This window comes from Salmo salar, chromosome ssa15 (assembly GCF_905237065.1).
Source record: "Salmo salar chromosome ssa15, Ssal_v3.1, whole genome shotgun sequence".
In the NCBI taxonomy this organism is placed as follows: Eukaryota; Metazoa; Chordata; class Actinopteri; order Salmoniformes; family Salmonidae; genus Salmo; species Salmo salar.
Window position 1 is genome coordinate 25,661,580 of NC_059456.1, and position 23,170 is coordinate 25,684,749.

General features: G+C 45.2%; 1 protein-coding gene across 1 annotated transcript; it reads right to left on the bottom strand.

Annotated features, from left to right (window-relative positions):
- Positions 1-14,758: 14,758 nt before the first annotated feature.
- prph2lb (peripherin 2-like b) lies at positions 14,759-20,002 on the bottom strand. Its single transcript, XM_014143887.2, has 4 exons — positions 19,750-20,002; positions 18,428-19,257; positions 16,997-17,243; positions 14,759-15,689 (listed from the first exon to the last, which is right to left on the bottom strand). Exons 2-4 carry the CDS (start codon positions 19,003-19,005, stop codon positions 15,444-15,446), a joined length of 1,071 nt encoding a protein of 356 aa, XP_013999362.1. The 5' UTR covers positions 19,006-19,257; positions 19,750-20,002; the 3' UTR covers positions 14,759-15,443.
- Positions 20,003-23,170: the final 3,168 nt, after the last annotated feature.

The window sequence follows — 23,170 nt, forward strand, 5'->3', positions numbered from 1 at the left end:
CAACCATGTGTCATTCAGGACATGCACTGTGCAGCTGGGTGAGGTGGGTTTGCCTTTGCTGCTGGATACTGGCGCTGCGGTGTCATTGCTCAACCTTGCCACTTACTACAAGTTTTTCAGTCACCTACCACTCCAACAGCCCTCCACTGCCCTGTGTGGGTACGGTAGATCCAAGATAGACATTGTAGGCACCCTCCAGGTCCCAGTACACTACGGCACCAAGCATCTGCCATCATTCACATTTCATGTTGCAAAGCGGGGTACCAACCTCTTGGGCCTCGACCTCTTCACAGGCTTGGGATTCACGCTGAGAGATGACAGTGGGTCAGCTAGACACCAGGTTACCTGCACATGGCAACAGAACTGGCCAACTCTTTTGATGGACTGGGCTGCCTCACAGCCTTTACTCACAGGCCCCTAGTGAATCCGGAAGTGACCCCAGTCATGCAGCCCCTGCGGCGCATTCCCTTTGCACTGCGTGATGACGTCACAAAAGATCTCCAGGCACAGTTGGATGCAGGCATCATTGAGCCAGTCAACGCTGCCCCCTGGATTTCAAACTTAGTCATTGCAACCAAAAAGTCAGGTAGAATCCGGACCTGCGTGGATCTTCGTGCTGTGAACAAGGCCGTTGTCCCGGATAAGTACCCGTTGCCTACAGCTGAGGAGCTGACCGCACAATTCCATGGCTCCAAGATCTTCACGAAGCTTGACCTTCGTCAGGGTTATCTTCAGGTACCCCTCCATGCAGCTAGCAGAGATCTCACTACCTTTGTCACACATGCTGGCGTGTTCAGATATACATGCATGCCTTTTGGACTTAACTCCGCCCCCAGCTGCTTCCAGAAGGTGAGGAGCACCATCCTCACTGGAATACCTGGGGTGGCGGTCTATCTGGATGACATCGTGGTCCACGGTCCTGACCTCCACATCCATGATTATCGACTCCACAGAGTATTCAGCGCTCTACTGCAGAACAACCTGACCCTTAACGGTGGAAAGTGCACCTTTGCAGCTCCAGCCGTCGAGTTTGTGGGGTTCCGCCTGTCGGCCAAAGGCATTGCCCCACTCATGTCGAACATTGAAGCCGTCCACAGGATCCCGGAACCGACCTCAGCCTCTCAGGTGGCATCATTCTTGGGCATGACAGCCTACTACCTCCGGTTTCTGCCCCACTACTCCCAGACCACAGCGCCCCTTCGCCAGCTCCTCAAGAAGGATGAGCCATGGGCCTGGACGGCAGCCTGCTCAGACGCGGTCCGCTCACTGAAGAGCCAGCTCACCACAGCCCCAGTCTTGGCTCACTTTGACCCCGTCTGCCCCACCATTGTCACATGTGACGCCTCAGCTGGAGCACTAGGAGCTGTCCTCTCACAGCTGCAGAATGGCATTGAGAGGCCCGTCGCCTTCGCCTCAAGGGCCCTGAGCCCCACAGAACAACGGTACTCTGTGGGCGAACGAGAAGCACTGGCCTGTGTCTGGGCGTGCGAAAGGTGGCACCTCTACCTCTATGGCCGTCTGTTCACGCTCCGAACCGACCACCAGTCCCTCACAACGCTACTGTCGGCATCAGGAACTGGCCACAAGCCACTTCGGCTGCACAGATGGGCCGACCGCCTCAGACAGTACGACTATCAGCTGAAGTTCACTCCAGGGAGTGATAACGTGGTGGCAGACCTCCTCTCACGCTCCTTTGACGCTCCTACTCCGACCGTCTTGCCAGACGACAACGAAACAGAGCTCGTACAAATGCTTTACGCTCCTCTTCAGTCAGTCGTCTCACTGGAGGAGCTGAAGCAAGCATCGGAACAGGATCCCACACTGTCTACCCTGCGCACCTACATACGCACTGGATGGCCAGCACACATGCCGGAAGAGCTGGCGACTTTCGCCAGGGTGAAGCACGAACTGTCTTGCTGGGAAGAAGTCTGTGTCTCTCGAGGGTTTTGCACTGTGGTCCCAAGTGGTCTGCGTGCGCGTGTTCTATCCATGGCGCACGAGGGGCATTTGGGCATAGTGAAGGTCAAACAGCGATGTCGAGACCTTGTGTGGTGGCCAGGCATCAACCACGACATTGAAGCCCTGGTCAGGGATTGTGCTGCATGCCTCCTCAGTGGGAAAACAGGACAGTCCGCCCCACCCCCCCTGCAGCCTCTCGCATGGCCGTCCCGCCCCTGGGAGCACATCCAACTGGACATCTGTGACGAGATCCATGGTCACGCAGTCCCTCACCATCAGCGCTTCCTGGTGGTGGTGTATGACCTCCAGAAGTGGTTCCTGTCGGAACTGTCACAGCACAGGCCATCGTGGACATCCTAGACAGCCTGTTCACAAGGTGGGGCCTGCCCCTCACCCTTACCACGGACAATGGGCCCCAGCTAATCTCTGCCGAGTTCTCATATCTCAGCAACAAGGGAATCAAACACATCCGCACGGCCTACTACAACCCACAAGCTAACGGAGGGGTGGAACGCTTCAACCAAACGCTGAAGAACGGCATCAGAGCGCACCTGGTCCAGGGGTGCACGTTCCAAACTGCTTTGAATCAAACGCTAATGCACTACAGAGCAAGCAAACACACAACACAGGCCTCCCCGGCATCCCTCATGCTAGGTCGTGAGATGGAACTGCCACTGGACAGACTCAGAACACAGAGAGTTGCTGAACCCGCGACTAGGTGCACCCAAGAACAGCAGGCAGTGACCAGGCACCAAAGAGCAATGAAACAGCGTTTTGACAAGGCACACAGGGTGAAGAAGTCGATCATCCAAGTGTCTGACTGGGTCCGAGCCCGACGGCCTCAGCGGTGCAACAAAATGGCCTCATTCTGGTCGGAACCCCTGCAGGTCAGTCGACAACTGGGGCCCGCCACATTCATGTTGAGCAATGGATCACGCTGGCACGCCAGCCGCCTCAGAAAAGTTCCTGCCCCTCAAGGAATACGAATGCACACAGAACAGACATGCAGGCCAGAGACGCCACCGGATGGACCTCCCCCACCACTACCACCCGAGCCCCAGCCTCTACGGGCTCCCCAAGGGCCAGAGCCACAAGCGGTGGCGGTTGAAGAAAGGCCTATGCAGGCACGAACTCGCCCTGCTCATCTGGGGGACTACTTAACCTCTTTTCATTCTTAGGCTCCGGTAGGTGTCTTAGTCAACCTCCAGGTTAATGGACTGAACTGCTTAGTTTGGAGAGTCCTTCTGTTTAAAGGTTAATGTTTTATTTCTTACAGGTATCACTCTAGGTTCTTGCCCTATGGACATTTTATATATGGTACCAGTCCCTGGTTTTGGAAAGGGGGGGGAAATGTTATGTATGGTACGACGTGCTGTACGTCATACTGTACGTTGTTATGGTTTACAACAGTGTGCTGCTTTATGGATGAATGGGTTGTCAGGATGAGTGGCACATGTCATTAAACGACAGAGTGATGTACAATGTGAAACCGTGCAGACGTGCGTTCTTCTACAGCTAGGCTAGATATAACAAGCATGTTTTGGGCAAAGGTGTTTTCCTTGACTTGACATCTATGCCCGGTATTGTGTTTGCAGCTCATTTCCCAAACACACTTGAGAAGGACTAGGTATACTTAACAAATGACATGTTGGAACAGTATGAATGAATATTGAATGATGAATTAATGGAAATAAATCATATCTGCTACACTTTTGTGATTATTTTACACTTCAGCACAGCTTTGAGATCGTGTAGAGATATGAGATGACATTTGCATGAATTGATCAGGCCTGTAATAAGTCTCATAGTGAGATAGGTCCAAGATTACAATGTGTAAATACCACTGAGTTCTATATGGGATACATGTAAGACATGTTTGAGAAAGAACATCTAATTGTTCGTATCACATTGAGACTCATTTAAGATCTTGTACTACTCTCATTTATCTAGTAGCTGAGACTGAGAAAAGAGACATGTGAGAGTTCAGAGAACTCATACAGTGATCACTGTTACACAGATCCATGCCTACTTCTCAGGAGTGACAATTGAGATGTATGAGAAAATACACAACATTTCAATTTGGACACAAGTTATAAAGGAGATCTCATCTTGAATTTTGCTTTGCTATTGTTAGGTCCAAAAGGCTCCTTAACAGCTTCTACCGCCAAGCCATAAGACTGCTGAACAATTAATAAAATGGCAACTGGACTATTTACATTGACACAACCACCCCCCTTTGTTTTTACACTGCTGCTACTCGCTTTTTATTATCCATGCATAGTCACTTTACCACTACCTCAATTACCTCGACTAACCTGTACCCCCTATCAGGAATCAAGGTAAGACCCAAATGCAGACTGTGTGAAGTAACAATGTTTATTGTAACCACAGGGCAGGCAAATGACAGGTCAAGGCAGGCAGGGGTTGATAATCCAGAGCAGAAGCCAAGGTACAGGAGAGCAGGCAGACTCAGGTCAGGCAGAGGTCGGTAACCCAGAGGTGGAGCAAAGGTACAGGACGGCAGGCAGGCTCAGGGTCAGGCAGAGGTCGGTAACCCAGAGGTGGAGCAAAGGTACAGGACGGCAGGCAGGCTCAGGCAGAGGTCGGTAACCCAGAGGTGGAGTAAAGTTACAGGACGGCAGGCAGGCTCGGGTCAGGCAGAGGTCAGTAACCCAGAGGTGGAGCAAAGTTACAGGACGGCAGGCAGACTCAGGTCAGGCAGAGGTCAGTAACCCAGAGGTGGAGTAAAGGTACAGGACGGCAGGCAGACTCAGGTCAGGCAGAGGTCAGTAACCCAGAGGTGGAGCAAAGTTACAGGACGGCAGGCAGGCTCAGGTCAGGCAGAGGTCGGTAACCCAGAGGTGGAGCAAAGGTACAGGACGGCAGGCAGGCAGGCTCAGACAGTGGTCAGGCACAGGGTCAGGACAGGCAAAGGTCAAAACCCAGGAGGACGAGAAAAAGAGACTAGGGAAAACCTGGAGCTGAGACAAAATGCTGGTAGGCTTGAACAAACAAGACAAACTGGCAGCAGACAGAGAGAAAACACAGGTATAAAGACACAGGGGATAATGGGGAAGATGGGCGACACCTGGAGGGGGGTGGAGACAAGCACACGGACAGGTGAAACAGATCAGGGCGTGACACCCCGTACATTGACTCGGTACATCTCTGTATATAGTCTCGTTATTTTTATTGTGTTACTTTTTATTTGACTATTTTTCTTTAGTTTATTTAGTAAATATTTTCTTAACTCGTTCTTGAACTGCATTGCTGGTTAAAGGCTTGTAAGTAAGAATTTCAACACCTGTTGTATTTGGAGCGTGTGACAAATAACATTTGATTTGATTTGATCTCTCGTTGTTACTGTGTCAAGTGATTGTGATACCAGACAGCTGCATCTAGGTTCACTACTCCTATCCCCAATGAAATATCGACCTATCAGCAGCATCAGAAACCGTAAAACTGATGAATATAAAAATAGTTAAGAGTATAAAAATATAGAAGTACAAGGCCTATATTCAATTCAAATGTTTCATCTTAAAGTAACTTTCCAGTGTTTCCATATTTCTATGAAATATGAACTATAATTACTTACAATAATATGCGTGAAATAGATTACGTTCCAAAAAATGGTAATTAAGTATGTTAAAAAACAGCTTTTCTGTGTTGGAATAGTATGGGCTTATATCGGTCATAAAAATATTCATGCATGTAGAGTGCTGATTGGCCAGCTCCTCCTCTAGACTGCTGATTGGCCGGCTCATCCTCCTCAGGAGTATGACATACTCTATGAGGAAATGGCAAGCATTTTTGAAACCGTCTATTTGAGATTTTTATGCCTTGGCCACAAATATTAGCATAGGATGAGTCAACAACATTATTTGTGTATGAGTTAACAGATTATGAACTTTTAAAAGTGAGATTTTCACTTGACAGTTACTTAAAATTAAATAATATGGAAAGAAGTAGAAGGTGCTCAACCAACGTGAGTAGAGATGCAACCTAAAAACGTGGACAGCAGAAAGGCAAAACGCTCGCTCAGCATTAAAAATGTGTGGTTTTATTACACAAGTTTAAAAGATTGACATTTCGGCCTTGTTCAGAATAATCACAAAGGGAATGGACAAGTTCATATAGGGCATAAAGAAGACAATTAGGGAGAAAACGTTCTTCAACTGGTGGTGCTAATGAGAGACAGTGAGGTTCTTGCCCTTTGTGCTGCCCTTTCTGTAACCAATAATGTTTGTACCATGTTTTGTGCTGCTACCATGATATGCTGCTGCCATGTTGTGTTGCTACCGTGCTGTGTTTTCATGTGCTGCTGCCATACTATGTTGTTGTCTTAGGTCTCTCTTTATGTAGTGTTGTGGTCTTTCTCTTATTAAAAGCTCCCCGCAGGAGGACTTTTGGTAGGCCGTCATTGTAAATAAGAATTTGTTCTTAACTGACTTGCCTAGTTAAATAAAGGTAGACCATACAGGATAGCACTCAGGGTGTGATGTGCTGTGGTCAATGTCTCCACCTAGTGACGAAATACAGAAGTGAAACCAGTAAACGATTGGAAACCTGGACAAGCTTTTTTCAACTACAGTAGGTGTAATTGATATACAACCACTACTATATAATACATGTTGAACATGTTGTGTATTGAAAATAAACAACAAGGCTAAGCAAAACTAGGGATAACAACATCAACAGCTCAGGAAAAGAGGTCTAACAATTGGTTTGGACAAGTTAGTAAGCTAGTAAGCTCCCTCCATGTGTAAAAACACTAGTGTTATTTAATGTAATGTCTTGAGACACCATTTAGACAGCACTTGACAACATTCTATCTACATACTTTTACTCAAGAATTTATTCATTAAGCAAAGAGTGTGTGAGAGAGAGAGAGAGGGCGAGAGAGACTTTGAATCCTGAAAAGGCTGAATAGAGACACTATCTCTCTGGGTGGTCAGAATCACATGCAGCCTTTCCAGGGTCCAGGGTCATGAGGACATTATGCCAAGCGAACAAAAATGTTTGAGTGTTCTCAAAGCATCTGTCACCCAGCGCCATGTCTGCACCGGTGACATGTTTGAAAGCTTGTTTTGTGGCCTTTGTTGAAGAGATTGCAATTATTTTCACAGCCTGCTGTCTCGGAGACTGTATCTGAAATAAACAAACACCAATCACCAGGATAGAAATGGATACATTCAGGGGGATTATTAATAAAATAGGCAATGTCAATGGAATTATAACATTATACTTGTATTTGCTGAATCACTTGCTCACCATTCTGATGGTGACACCTTCAACAATCAGAACGGATTCGTCTTGTCCGAGGGGAAGATTGTTTTTGTGAACATGGCCTTGCTTTTGTTCAAACTTCTCTTCCGCTCCATTGCAACCTGGGAATCTAGTTGGCACAGTAAGGGATGTATGTAGCCTATATACAATGTGTAGGTTGTGTGTGTGTGTGTGTGTGTGTGTGTGCTTACTCGAGGCAGCCCTGCATGACTGGTGCACAGTCAGCGTTCCAATTTATCCCAAAGGTTTTCGATGGGGTTGAGGTCAGGGCCCTGTGCAGGTCAGTCAAGTTCTTCTACACTGATCTCAACAAAACATTATTTTTTTGTATTTATCCCCTTTTCCTCCCCAATTTTTGATATTGTATCATTGCTACAACTAAGGACTAAGGGCGCCACTACAACCTGGTTCGATCCCAGGCTGTCACAGCCGGCCGTGACCGATAGCTCCAAAGGGTGGTACACAATTGGCCCAGCGCTTTTAGGGGAGGGTAAGTCTCGCAGGGCATTTCTTGGCTCCTCGCGCTCTAGCGACTCATTGTGGCAGGCCGGGCGCCCACAAGCTGCCTGAGGTAGACAGTCAACAGTGTTTCCTCCAACACATTGGTTTGGTTAACTTCCGGGTTAAGAGAGCGATGTGTTAAAGGGATACTTTGGGATTTTGGTTATGAGGCACTTTATCTGCTGACCCAGAGTCAGATGAACACCTTCATCTACTGACCAGCTCAGCATTTAACACCAACTCCAAACTCATCATTCAGCTCGAGACCCTGGGTCTCGACCCCGCCCTGTGCAATTGGGTCCTGGACTTCCTGACAGGCCGCCCCCAGGCGGTGAGGGTAGGAAACAACATCTCCACCCCGCTGATCCTCAACACTGGGGCCCCACAAGGGTGCATTCTCAGCCCTCTGCTGTACTCCCTGTTCACCCATGATTGCGTGACCATGCACGCCTCCAACTCAATCATCAAGTTTGCAGACGACACTACATGGGTAGGCTTGATTACCAACAACGACGAAACGGCCTACAGGGAGAAGGTGAGGGCCCTCGGAGTGTGGTGTCAGGAAAATAACCTCACACTCACTGTCAAAGGAGATGATCGTGGACTTCAGGAAACAGCAGAGGGAGCAGCCCCCTATCCACATCGACGGGACAGTAGTGGAGAAGGTGGAAAGTTTTAAGTTCCTTGGCGTACACATCACGGACAAACTGAAATGGTCCACCCACACAGACAGCGTGGTGAAGAAGGCGCAGCAGCACCTCTTCAACCTCAGGAGGCTTAAGAAATTCGGCTTGTCACCAAAAACACTCACAACCTTTTACAGATGCACAATCGAGAGCATCCTGTCGGGCTGTATCACCTCCTGGCATGGCAACTGCTCCGCCCATAACCGTAAGGCTCTCCAGAGGGTAGTGAGGTCTGCACAACGCATCACCGGGGGCAAACTACCTGCCCTCCAGGACACCTACACCACCCGATGTCACAGGAAGGCCAAAAAGATCATCAAGGACAACAACCACCCGAGCCACTGCCTGTTCACCCCGCTATCATCCAGAAGGCGAGGTCAGTACAGGTGCATCAAAGCTGGGACTGAGAGACTGAAAAACAGCTTCCATCTCAAGGCCATCAAACTGTTAAACAGCCATCACTAACATTGAGTGGCTGCTGCCAACATACTGACTCATCTCTAGTCACTTTAATAATTAAAAATTGGATGTAATAATTATAAATTGGATGTAATAAATGTATCACTAGCCACTTTAAACAATGCCACTTCATATACTGTTTACATACCCTACATTACTCATCTCATATGTATATACTGTACTCTATACCATCTACTGCATCTTGCCTATGCCGTTCGGCCATCGCTCATCCATATATTTTTATGTACATATTCTTATTCATTCCTTTACACTTGTTTGTATAAGGTAGTTGTTGTGAAATTGTTAGATTACTTGTTAGATATTACTGCATGGTCGGAACTAGAAGCACAAGCATTTCACTACACTCGCATTAACATCTGCTAACCATGTGTATGTGACAAATACCATTTGATTTGATTTGATGAAGCCCTTTATCTACTGACACAGAGTCAGATGAACTCATGGATGTCCCAATTTTCACCCCTCCCGAGCCCGCTGGGGAGTTGCCTCAATGAGACAAGGTCGTAACTACCAATTAGATACCACAAAATTGGGGATAAAATGGGTAAAATTGAATAAACAAATGATAAAGAAATAAAAAATCGACCTTTGCCTTGCCTAGGATGTAGAAAGTAGAATGGACCTATGTACACTGCTCAAAAAAATAAAGGGAACACTTAAACAACACAACGTAACTCCAAGTCAATCACACTTCTGTGAAATCAAACTGTCCACTTAGGAAGCAACACTGATTGACAATAAATTTCACATGCTGTTGTGCAAATGGAATAGACAACAACCCACACAAGTGGCTCAGGTAGTGCAGCTCATCCAGGATGGCACATCAATGCGAGCTGTGGCAAGAAGGTTTGCTGTGTCTGTCAGCGTAGTGTCCAGAGCATGGAGGCGCTACCAGGAGACAGGCCAGTATATCAGGAGACGTGGAGGAGGCCGTAGGAGGGCAACAACCCAGCAGCAGGACCGCTAACTCCGCCTTTGTGCAAGGAGGAGCAGGAGGAGCACTGCCAGAGCCCTGCAAAATGACCACCAGCAGGCCACAAATGTGCATGTGTCTGCTCAAACGGTCAGAAACAGACTCCATGAGGGTGGTATGAGGGCCCGACGTCCACAGGTGGGGGTTGTGTTTACAGCCCAACACCGTGCAGGACGTTTGGCATTTGCCAGAGAACACCAAGATTGGCAAATTCGCCACTGGCGCCCTGTGCTCTTCAGAGATGAAAGCAGGTTCACACTGAGCACGTGACAGAGTCTGGAGACGCCGTGGAGAACGTTCTGCTGCCTGCAACATCCCCCAGCATGACCGGTTTGGTGGTGGGTCAGTCATGGTGTGGGGTGGCATTTCTTTGGGGGGCTGCACAGCCCTCCATGTGCTCGCCAGAGGTAGCCTGACTGCCATTAGGTACTGAGATGAGATCCTCAGACCCCTTGTGAGACCATATGCTGGTGCGGTTGGCCCTGGGTTCCTCCTAATGCAAGACAATGCTAGACCTCATGTGGCTGGAGTGTGTCAGCAGTTCCTGCAAGAGGAAGGCATTGATGCTATGGACTGGCCCGCCCATTACCCAGACCTGAATCCAATTGAGCACATCTGGGACATCATGTCTCGCTCCATCCACCAACGCCACATTGCACCACAGACTGTCCAGGAGTTGGCGGATGCTTTAGTCCAGGTCTGGGAGGAGATCCCTCAGGAGACCATCCGCCACCTCATCAGGAGCATGCCCAGGCGTGGTAGGGAGGTCATACAGGCACGTGGAGGCCACACACACTACTGAGCCTCATTTTGACTTGTTTTAAGGACATTACATCAAAGTTGCATCAGCCTGTAGTGTGGTTTTCCACTTTAATTTTGAGTGTGACTCCAAATCCAGACCTCCATGGGTTGATAAATTGGATTTCCATTGATTATTTTTCTGTGATTTTGTTGTCAGCACATTCAACTATGTAAAGAAAAAAGTATTTAATAAGATCATTTCATTCATTCAGATCTAGGATGTGTTATTTTAGTGTTCCCTTTATTTTTTTGAGCAGTATATTTTAAAATAACCACTACTTTTCCCGTAAATCAATGAAGAAACAATCGTTCCAAAACATTTTTCATCCATTAACGGAAAAATCGGGGGAAAATGTTTTGCGACCTGTTAAATCTCAAAGTCCTGATATGGCCCTTGAGTATGAAGATGTTGCCTATCCCTGGTCTATTGTGTGAATAATCAAAGAATGACAAATACTTAGTAAGTTTCCACTAAGGCCAGATTTGAGTCATTGGTCTACCGTTAGTGTACACTATATGTGCTGTGTGGGTGAATACAAAGCCAGTACCTCAGCCTTCTTTCCACTTTGTGTGAACAACCATCATTTATGCATATGATCTCCTTTACAAAATAGCGTCCCAAAAAAAACGAGTCACTTTTGTAACGGCAGTATCTTGTCTACTGTAACTGTAGCCTTAACAACTGCAATATATTTTAGTAGGTCTGATGGCTGCATCAAAATTGCATGTCTGAACTGAACTAAAAGTCTGCCTCTGATGGTATGTCTGGATTTCTGCTTCGGTTCGGCCTACTGTACATCAGTGCCATTTGTCAGGTTCTTAATTGGATGTGAAGTCCTGTGATGGATTGTAGGTGAAGTGTTGTGTAATCTCATTAATGGAGGGATTATGGCCTGTTGTTACTAAACAGGAGTCAGACATGATCTGTACAGCAGTTCCTAAACAACCAGAGACTCCCGTTTCTAGCAAAACTGTGAGAGTGGAGAACATGGTTTCTATTGAAGTGGTCAGGCCAGGTGATTTTGAAAACACTCTCCTGAACTTCAAAGAATTTGTCCAGAAGTATGATATTGGGAAATCTTCAGTACATTTTTTTTTTTTTTTTTTTACAATTTATATAATCAAATGTGCAGCATGAAACTTAAGAGCTTATTTTCATTTATATTATATTTTGGTCATTTCCAGATCAATAAATTAACACAAAGTTACCAATGTCTTTATTGCAATTTTTCAGTGTTGCACCCAACCTCTTAAGAAATGTCAGTATATTTAAATAGACATTGTAAAAAAAATAAAAAAATAACAATAGGCTTTATTATTTCCGGGTGGAAATATAAAATAGTTTTTTTTTCGCTGGTATCAATAAAGGTATACCAATGGACACATGATTTAAGCGAGTTCTGAACGGTTTTGAAACTGTTTAAAACTTTTATCTTGTTCAGGACTTTTGATCAGTGATTCACCTCCAAGAGCAACGTTTCCCAAAACATGTTTGGTTTTTGCCCTAGCACTACACAGTGGATTCAAATAATCAAAGCTTGATGAAGAGTTGGTTATTTTGAATCAGTTGTGTAGTGTTAGGGCAGAAACTAAAACGTGCACCCAGAGGGGCCCCAGGGCCGAGTTTGTGAAACGCTGCTCTAGAGCAGTACTCAGGGGGAGACGCATAGATTCTTTACCCTGAGGACCAGATTCTATCAAACCTGCACTGTGGAAACACCACATTATTCCTGCACAGCTAAACATTTTGTATTCTTTATTTGTTCATTTGTCCCGGGGACAATGTTGTTTGAACGCAGTGCTGTTTTTCTGATTGGTAGTACTATTGAAAAGCAGCTTTCTCCCATTTAATTCTCTTGATTTAGGCTCCTGAAAAACATAGGTTCCTTGAAGGCTTTGCCAAAACATGAAAATTAAAGTTAGTGTTTACAGAGTGGTTGTCACTTAACCATCCACTATAAGCTATAAAAATAAAGAGAGTCGCACAGTCTATATATAAACTCCCAGTAATTTATTGAGTAAATCACCAATGTTTCGGCATCTCTGTGCCTTCATCCTGAAGAAGACTCTCTTAATTTTTTGTTATAGCTTATAGTTTATTCGCCATTAGTCAACACCTCTACATAAAATAATTTTCAATGGGTGTGTGCCAGCTCATGTTTTTTATTCAACTTAACTGTCCTCTACCATGACATTATAATTACTGAATTTTCACATTTCTAGACAATGAACCTGTCCAAATCACATTTATAGTGTGAGCCTGATAACCTGATAACACATTCCTAAGCAAATGAGTTGTGCTTACTTGGTTATTTCTCAGTTATGAAAGGTCCCGCAAAAGAAAACATGGGACCAAATATTCTCAAGTTGTGTTAAAACTCTTGTGTTTTATTAAGGCCGCCCTTAATATCTTGTGTGGGCAGAAGCACAAGAGAAAGATAAATACGTTGCCTATGGTCACAGTCAGTCAAAAAGACAGCAGAAACCGTTCTGCCGACCAAATCTTGTAAAATGGTTGAGGGAGTGTGGCTCAATAAAACACGTTAAATGAAATATTCTGTAGAATATCATCTTCCTGAAAGAGTCCAGTTTGTCCTACATGCCTTTTCATCAGAAATATATGCAAGAGACTGGCCCTCCTCTTCCAGCTCTATTTGAACCATCTGTCTTACAGTTCTGTATCCCGTATGTCTATTCTACATTATCTTTGGTGGGTCGAGCCATGAATGCTGATTGGCTGACAGCCATGGTATATCAGACTGTATACCATGGGTATGACATAACTTTTATTTTTACTGCTCTAATTACGCTGGTAACCAGTTTATAATAGCAATAAGGCACCTTGGGGGTTTGTGATATATGTCCAATATTCCCATGGTTATGGGCTGTTTCCTAGCACTCCGCGTTGCGTCGTGCACGAGAACAGCCCTTAGCCGTGATATATTGGCTATATACCACACCCCCCCAGGCCTTAATGCTTAAGTAACCCATAATACAAAAAAAGTTACACACAGGAGATTGAGTTGAATAAACTGTAGAAGGCAATTCAAGTTTGCTGTTTCCATTTCCCTTTATACAATTTGTTTAGCAGTTTATGTCCATCACTTTCTTGCACAGGAGGTTGGTGGCACCTTAAAACTCTTTAGGGATAGGGGGCAGCATTGGGAAGTTTGGATGAAAAGCATGTCCAGAGTAACCCATGTCTAGAATAACCCTGTTACTCAGGCCCAGAAACTAGAATATGCATATAATTAGTAGATTTGGATAGAAAACACTCTAAAGTTTCCCAAACGGTTAAAATAATGTCTGTGAGTATAACAGAACTGGCAGGTGAAAACCTGAGAAAAATCCAACCAGGAAGTGGGAATTCTGAGGTTTGTGGTTTTCAAGTGAATGCCTATCAAATATCCAGTGTCTGTGGAGTCAGATTGCACTTCCTAAGGCTTCCACTAGATGTCAACAGTCTTTAGAAGTTGTTTCAGGCTTCTATTGTGAAAGGGGAGAGAATAAGAGCACTCGAAGCAGATGGCCCAGGTGAAAACCTTTAGTTTAGTCATGCGCGTGAGCTCCGTTCCCTTTCCATTCTAATGAAAACAGTATTGTCCGGTTGAAACATTATTGAATATTTATGATTAAAAACACCCTAAGGATTGATTAGAAACATCGTTCGACATGTTTCTACGAACTCAAATGGAACTTTTTTGACTTTTCGTCTAGACTTTGTGCCCGCGCTTTGTGCATTTGGATTACTGGACTAAACACGCGAACAAAAAGGAGGTATTTGGACATAAAGATGAACTTTATCGAACAAAACGAACATTTATTGTCTAACATGGAGACCTGGGAGTGCCATCAGATGAAGATCATCAAAGGTAAGTGATTAATTTTAATGCTATTTCTGACTTTTGTGACACCTCTCCTTGGTTGGAAAATGGCTGTAATGGTTTTTTTGTGGCTAGGCGCTGACCTAACATAATCGCATGGTGTGCTTTCACCGTAAAGCCTTTTTGAAATCGGACACTGTGGTTGGATTAACGAGAAGTTTATCTTTAAAATGGTGTATAATACTTGTATGTTTGAGGAATTTTAATTATGAGATTTCTGTTGTTTGAATTTGGCGCCCTGCAATTTCACCCAGAAAGGTTAATTGGGCATGGACGGGCTCGTGGTAATGGCTCGAGCGGAATAGGTGGAATGGTATCAAATACATGTTTGATGCCATTCCATTAGCTCCTTTCCAGCCATTATTGTGAGCTGTCTTCCCGTCAGCAGCCTCTACTGCTTTCTTGGCATAATTGTTTCCCATTACATATGGCTCATTATGACATCATCTTTCACTCAGACTGTTCCATGTCCATTATGTCTATGGGGTTGTAGCACTGGGTTGTACACTAGTTCGACCCCGTTTCAACTTTGCCCTGCTCCCCTTCAGTTTAATGACTTAAGTATGGCACAATGACAAAGTTGCAGTCAGTTCATATTCTTAAACTGTTGAAATGGTGCAGGTGTTACAGTATCATGTGACAAAGCAGGTCATTTTTCAGAGCACGCTCTGCATAGGCTGTCCTTGATCCTGTTTGTGTGTCTTTGCGGTGCCCTGCTGCACTCGCCACTTTCACCTTTTGATCCCTCAGTTCACAGCTGTCGCACGTTTAATCTGGAGACAGATCTGCCATCCAAAAGGCTTACACCTAATGACAATGGGACTTGATGCCCATTTGCGTGCCTCAGCCCTGGCCCAGGGATGCTGCGCTATGCTATCTAGCCACGGGGATCTGGCAAGTGGACACCTCTTGCTGAGCGGTGCTGGGCACATCGATGTTAGGATCATCGTCCACCTGGTAGCACTTGCCTAGGTTCTTGATGATTTTGAAGTTAGAGCGGGCCGTCTGGGCAATGCTGTTCTCCAGGAGCCAGCCGTCAGACTCCAGGTCGGGGTCACCCTGACGTAGAAGGTTCTCCATAGCTGTCTGGAGATACCGCACGCCCGTCAGCACCCATAGCTGTTGGGAGAGAAAAGGGATAGAATGACATCCTATCTTGTTACTACCTTGTAGTGCTACACTACCAGAGAGACAGAAAGAAACGATCAGCCACTTGAAGGAAAATGGAAGTTGAATTACACCGTTGATATCTCTTCGACCACAGACTTCTCCCATGGCCCCAGTGAGGGTAATGTTCCTGTGCTTCTCGGAGGCCGTACTTTCTTTCGTGGCTGTCCCCTTCTAAGGTGATCAGCCCCTGGACAAATTGGTCTTGGGAGAGTGGCACCTCCCTGGAGACTGGGTACACCAATTGTCTTGCCCTCGGGGCAACCTCTTCTTCAATAGTTTGGTCACTGGACTGGAATATCTGGCTGTCTTCCTGAAGCTTTGTCTGGCCTGTAATGATTATGTGCAGGAACTAGGTGAAGTGCACTAGTCCATTCCCTTGCATAGCTATCCACCAGTTTAGGTGTGCCTGACCTTCATTTTTTTGCTATCGAGTTGATTGCTCAGGTTTAAGCCATGTGTGGGGAGTTAGATAATTAGCCCGTAGTTCACCCATGCATCCAGTCTCCCTGAGTAGTAGTTCTAATCATATTTTATTTGATTTAGCTCTGTCTTTTAAACTAAAGTGTACTTAACTAAATATGATAATTTAAACTAATGAATGCAGTTAACATGATTTATGTTTTCTATTAACAAAGTAAAGTTCAGCTAATTAAATGTACATTCTCATTGGTTAATTGTTATAGCTGAGGTTTAGGCCTAAGTTACAAATGCTGTCATTTTCTCTCAAATTGAGGTTACAATGTGCTCCATATCAGTTTGTTTGTTGTGACCTGTATGTACAGACAGTTGATTTTAGCTGTCCTGGTAGACTCCCTTTAGTCCCAGTAAGGGGGAGAGTTAAACTGTGTTTAGAGTTGGAAAAGGGGTAACCCTAATTATACTGTTTAGCATTTAGGCCCTAGTCCTAGCTGCAGTAGGAACCCTATTGAGGATCTGAGCTTAAGACTCGCCTTGATCGTCATTTTTTCAGAGTTATTTTTGTATCCTGAATGTTACTGCGATGAACCGGACTGTTTTCAACGCAAGCCATGTTTCCCGAAAATCCTTCATTTGCAATAAATCAAGTACTATTTTTCTACAACCATGGGTCCTCCTCATCCTACCTATTACTTCCCTACTCTGGGTTCTATTCAACACTACCCCATAATTATTAATATTATCACCATGACATGTCCAAGTTAATAGTGACTGTAGAGACAATAGTGACTAATTCAAAGTACAGGATAAGAATGGAGTTTTGTTAATGTAAAGCCAACCTCAAACAACCAGATGATGAGCACGATAAAGCCGATGGACTGCATGATGTTGGTGTAATGATCCAGCAGAACCTGGCGGCAGCCCCTCGTCCACAGGTTGCGCTCCTCCGTCTTCCAGTCATAGTTGTAGTGGGCGGAGTTGTTGGTGACCTGGGTCTGGATGCAGGGTCGTGGAGAGAATGTGTTACAGCAGCTAAAAGGCACTCCGTCCATCAGGTACTTTCCCTCCACGTTACTCCTCAGACGGCTGCAGGAGAGAGAGTGAGATCTTTTAAGCCATTGTGCTTAGTCGTATTTTGGCATAAATCTGTCTTGCTACAGAATCTAAGCACAAACATAGACCTATGACTTTACTGATGACCAATGTTTGACTTTTTCTCATCCATTTAACCCCAACTTCTGCATCATGAAGGAATTGATGAAGGAAACTGTCCATCTTACAGTGCCCCTTCCCAAACCAGACAGGTAATGCATGCTAGCTGTTAGCAATGGCTCCACAAACTACCTTCAGCTCATTTAAAACTGCACACAGTGACATACAAATGGTATCCATGAGTTCATCTGACTCTGGGTAAGTAGAAAAAAGGGCTTCATTGCCAAAATGACAATTATCCCTTTAAGGTTAGGTTAATTTAAGCATTTACTCAGGAGGTAAACATTACATAGATTAGCCATATTGAAAAGGTAGATCAATTTAAGACTGGACTTCCATCACTATTTACATTTTTTTTACCTGGGCTTTGAATCTGTTTGTATAAGTCACTTTGATACAGTAAAAAAAAAAAAAAAAAACAAGACTAAATATTGAAAGATACATTATTCAACCTGCCGGGTATAGTAATTTCCTGTCACAGTGACCTCCTGACTGACTCCGACTGGAAAAGCCTCTCTCATAATCTTTGACCTCACCTTTTTCAGTCGATACAGTGTTGCTGCTTAACAGTTTGACTGGGCAGCTTAATGAGGAGGACTGGTGTTGGCAGCTGGTAGCATCTGCTTCCAGTATTGTTATGTGTTAGTATGTATTTTGTATTTAGTATGTATGTATTTTGTCACAGTCTTGAAAGGCACCTTTTTGTTGTGGTTATTCACAGGTTCAATTGGATTAATCAAGTACCTTCAACTCTGGCCCTCTCAGCTGGGTAGACTATGGCCCTGTCAGTTGGCTAGACTGTGGCCCTAATGGCTGGGTAGACTCTAGCACTGATGGCTGGGTAGAGGGGCCAGACAGGACCAGAGCTGGGTAGAGGGGCCAGACAGGACCAGAGCTGGGTAGAGGGGCCAGACAGGACCAGAGCTGGGTAGAGGGGCCAGACAGGACCGGAGCTGGGTAGAGGAGCCAGACAGGACCAGAGCTGGGTAGAGGAGCCAGACAGGACCAGAGCTGGGTAGAGGGTGGTGAGGGTGGGTACTGTACTCCTTTGTACTTACTCTGTTACTTCACTGTGGGTCATGTCCAACCAGCGGTTGTTGATCCATTGGACATGGAACCAATCGCGGAAGCCGGCATTTCCACAACACTGGAATTGGATTTGCAGCAAATCCACTGTGCGCTTGAGATAACATCGTCCCGGCGTGCCTGTGTCCTTGTAGTAGAGCATGGCATTACGCAATCCCAGAAATAATGACTCCTCCAGTTCGTTCCTCATGCTGTAGCACATGAGCCCACCCACCAGGATGCAGAAGGTAAAGAGGAAGGTGCACACGATGTACGGTAGCATCAGCAGCTTCCATCGCAGGAACTTGGTGGTATCAACGCAATCGTAGCAGATCTTGCCACCCAGGAAGTTGATGACGCAGGCTACCAGGCCCGTGGCGATGAGCATGTCGGGCACTGAGTGGACATCAGCGGACATCAGCTCCTTCCGTTTCTGGATCTCCACCTTCAGGAAGAGGCCCAGGCTGAATAGGATGATGCCTGTTAACACAGAGATCCAGTTGAGGACCCACAACACCAGGGCTAGCTTGCCCCGAGTGGTCTTGGTGAACGTCACCTTTAAGACCGCCATTTTGTCTACGTATCCTGTCAGTCTGCCCTTCTCATCCAGAAGATACAAGTAGGTCCAGTGGTACAGTGGTTTGGAGGGCAGAAGGGAGAGGTGAATTCTGGAAAGGGTAAGGGCTGTGGACCAATGGGGAAGAGGGATGGATGGGGGATGTAGAAAGGTGCCAAGCTATTTCCTGGAGGACCTCATAAGCAGCTTAGCTGAGGTATTTCTGTACTTTTGGCCGGTGGCCTTAGCCACGAAAGACAGCACGTCCTGAGAGCAACAAAAATAGAAAAAAACAACAGCAATTATGTTTCACATCACCATCGTATCACTAACAGACCTAATAACATTAATATGGAATCCAATACTAAATATGCTTGAAGAACACTTCTGTTCAAATTTGGCAATAGCATTTCACCTTTTGACCCCACGCTACTTTGACTCCATTGTTATTGGAGAAGCAATAAACTATATTTGAATACTATGGAAATGTAGTAGAACTGAACAAAGGGATTGTGACGTGATGGTTATGCATTATAATCACTGTAGGCTTGTAGAGGCTGAAATGTGTGCGGTTGTAGTAACTAGTACTAGTGCTGTGGTAGGCTTTAGTTTTACTTATTCAATAAGACTAATGACAAATCCCTGGGTAAAATAGAAGCAGGTTATAACAACTTCATAACCCATACAACCCCAGCAACAATATATACGCACAACATCTACAGTTACCAAGTCAACAAACACATTTACTTAGGTTTTTACCTGTAGCTCTATATCTGCAGCATTCACATTGTCAACCGAAGGCTTTGGGACCATCTTTCTGTATTTCGGTGCCTTCGATATTCCTTTTTGCCAAATGTCATCCTCAGAAAAGGTAAGGAGGTCTATCTCGACATGGACGAATAAGATGGAGCCCGAGGCTGAAGAGAAGAAGAGTGGCATACATTTCCCTACCCAGACATCTCCTAGCCACAACTGTTAATCCCCTTAACATTAGTTTACCCCGTAATCTTAACACTCCCCACTTCCAACCACCTGGGCCAATCAGCATGTGTGCAGCACTTGGTGCCGTTTTTCTTCTCCTGTTCCTGCCCTCTTAAGTGTTTCTGTTTATGGGGATACTTATCCCATGCAAAGCAAAAACACTTCTTACTTATTCACCATTGACCATGGTCAAACCTTTTCAATGACTCAACCCTAATCATTTTAGCCAGTGGAGCGTTTTGAAATGGCTTTTTGATGTCCCACCAATGTCTTATGTTTTTGTTTTGTTTTCACCTTTATTTAACCAGGTAGGCTAGTTGAGAAGAAGTTGTCATTTACAACTGCGACCTGGCCAAGATAAAGCAAAGCAGTTCGACACATACAACAACACAGAGTTACACATGGAATAAACAAATACAGTCAATAATACAGTAGAAAAAAAGAAATAAGTGTATATATACAGTGTGTGTAAATGAGGTAAGATAAGGGAGGTAAGGAAATAAAATAGGCCATAGTGGCGAGGTAATTACGATATAGCAATTAAACAGTGGAGTGATAGATGTGCAGAAGATGAATGTGCAAGTAGAGATACTGGGGTGCAAAGGAGCTAAATAAATAAATACAGTATGGGGATGAGGTAGTTGGATGGGCTATTTACAGATGGGCTATGTGCAGATGCAGTGATCTGTGAGCTGCTCTGACAGCTGGTGCTTGAAGTTAGTGAGGGAGATATGAGTCTCCAGCTTCAGTGATTTTTGCAGTTCGTTCCAGGCATTGGCAGCAGAGAACTGGAAGGAAAGACGGCCAAAGGAGGAATTGGTTTTGGGGGTGACCAGTGAAACATACCTGCTGGAGCGTGTGCTGCGGGTGGGAGCTGCTATGGTGACCAGTGAACTGAGATAAGGCGGGGCTTTACCTAGCAAAGACTTGTAGATGACCTGGAGCCAGTGGGTTTAGCGACGAGTATGAAGCGAGGGCCAGCAAATGAGAGCGTACAGGTCGCAGTGGTGGGTAGTATATGGGGATTTGGTGACAAAACGGATGGCACTGTGATAGACTGCATACAATTTGTTGAGTAGAGTGTTGGAGGCTATTTTGTAAATGACATCGCCGAAGTCGAGGATTGGTAGGATAGTCAGTTTTCCGAGGGTATGTTTGGCAGCATGAGTGAAGGATGCTTTGTTGCGAAATAGGAAGCCGATTCTAGATTTAATTTTGGATTGGAGATGCTTTTAACATTGGACTTTAGGTGTCTGGGGTTTAACTGTATTGATTTCTGGTATCTGTCATGTTAAGCTTAAATGATGTTGTGTACAAACAGGGGTGGCATACAGTTGAAGTTTACATACACTTAGGTTGGAGTCATTTAAATCTCGTTTTTCAACCACTCCACACATTTCTAGTTTTGGCAAGTCGGTTAGGACATCTAACCGTAAAGTAATTTTTTCAGCAATTGTTTACAGACAGATTATTTCACTTATAATTCACTATCACAATTCCAGTGGGTCAGAAGTTTACATGCACTAAGTTGACTATGCCTTTAAACAGCTTGGAAAATACCAGAAAATGATGTCATGGCTTTAGAAGCTTCTGATAGGCTAACTGACATCATTTGTCAATTGGAGATGTACCTGTGGATGTATTTCAAGGCCTACCTTCAAACTCAGTGCCTCTTTGCTTGACATCACGGGAAAATCAAAAGTTATCAGCCAAGACCTGAGAAAATAAATTGTAGACCTCCACAAGTCTGGTTCATCCTTGGGAGCAATTTCCAAATGCCTGAAGGTACCACGTCCATCTGTACAAACAATAGCATGCAAGTATAAACACCATGGGACCACGCAGCCATCATACCGCTCAGGAAGGAGATGCATTCTGTCTCCTAGAGATGAACGTACTTTGGTGCGAAAAGTGCAAATCAATCCCAGAACAACAGCAAAGGACCTTGTGAAGATGCTGGAGGAAACAGGTACAAAGTATCTATATCCACTGTAAAACGAGTCCTATATCGACATAACCTGAAAGGCCGTTCAGCAAGGAAGAAGCCACTGCTCCAAAACCGCCATAAAAAAAGCCAGACTACGGTTTGCAACTGCACATGGGGACAAAGATTGTACTATTTGGAGAAATGTCCTCTGGTCTGATGAAACAAAAATAGAACTGTTTGGCCTTAATGACCATCGTTATGTTTGGAGGAAAAAGGGGGATGCTTTCAAGCTGAAGAACCCCATCCCAACCGTGAAGCATGGGGGTGGCAGCATCATGTTGTGGGGGTGCTTTGCTGCAGGAGGGACTGGTGCACTTCACAAAATAGATGGCATCATGAGGGAGGATATATTGAAACAACATCTCAAGACATCAGTCAGGAAGTTAAAGCTTGGTCGCAAATGGGTCTTCCAAATGGACAATGACCCCAAGAATACTTACAAAGTTGTGGAAAAATGGCTTAAGGAAAAACAAAGTCAAGGTATTGGAGTGGCCATCACAAGCCCTGACCTCCATCATATAGAACATTTGTGGGCAGAACTGAAAAAGCATGTGCGAGCAAGGAGGCCTTAAACCTGACTCAGTTACACCAGCTCTGTCAGGAGGAATGGGCCAAAATTCACGCAACTTATTGTGGGAAGCTTGCGGAAGGCTACCCAAAAGGATGGCTCAAGGAAGCAGGAGAGGCAGAGTCAGGCGCAGGAGACAGAAAATCCATGAACACACTTTTAATCAGTATTCACAAAAGTCCAAACACGGTAGGGCAGGGTGCAATAGAACACACGCTCCAAAAACCCTCAGCTGAATGCAAAGCAGGGACGCAGCCCACAAAACCTCTGCGGTAAATAAAAAACCCACAAGCAGAGGAAAAACACACGTTCCTCTAACAACCAACAGTGCTGACATAGAACAATCATGCACAAACACAAACCTACCTAGCTAGACTAAATACCCCCCCCCCACTAATAACTAAAACAAAACAGGTGCGTGCCTAACCTAGACCTAACCAACAGAAAGTGAAACAGAGGATCGATGGCAGCTAGTAGGCCGGCGACGACGACCGCCGAGCGCCGCCCGGGCGAGGAGGGGTGCCACCATCCGTCGGTGTTGTGACAGAAGGTAAACAATTTAAAGGCAACGCTACCAAATACTAATTGAGTGTATGTACACTTCTGACCCACTGGGAATGTGATGAAAGAAATAAAAGCTGAAA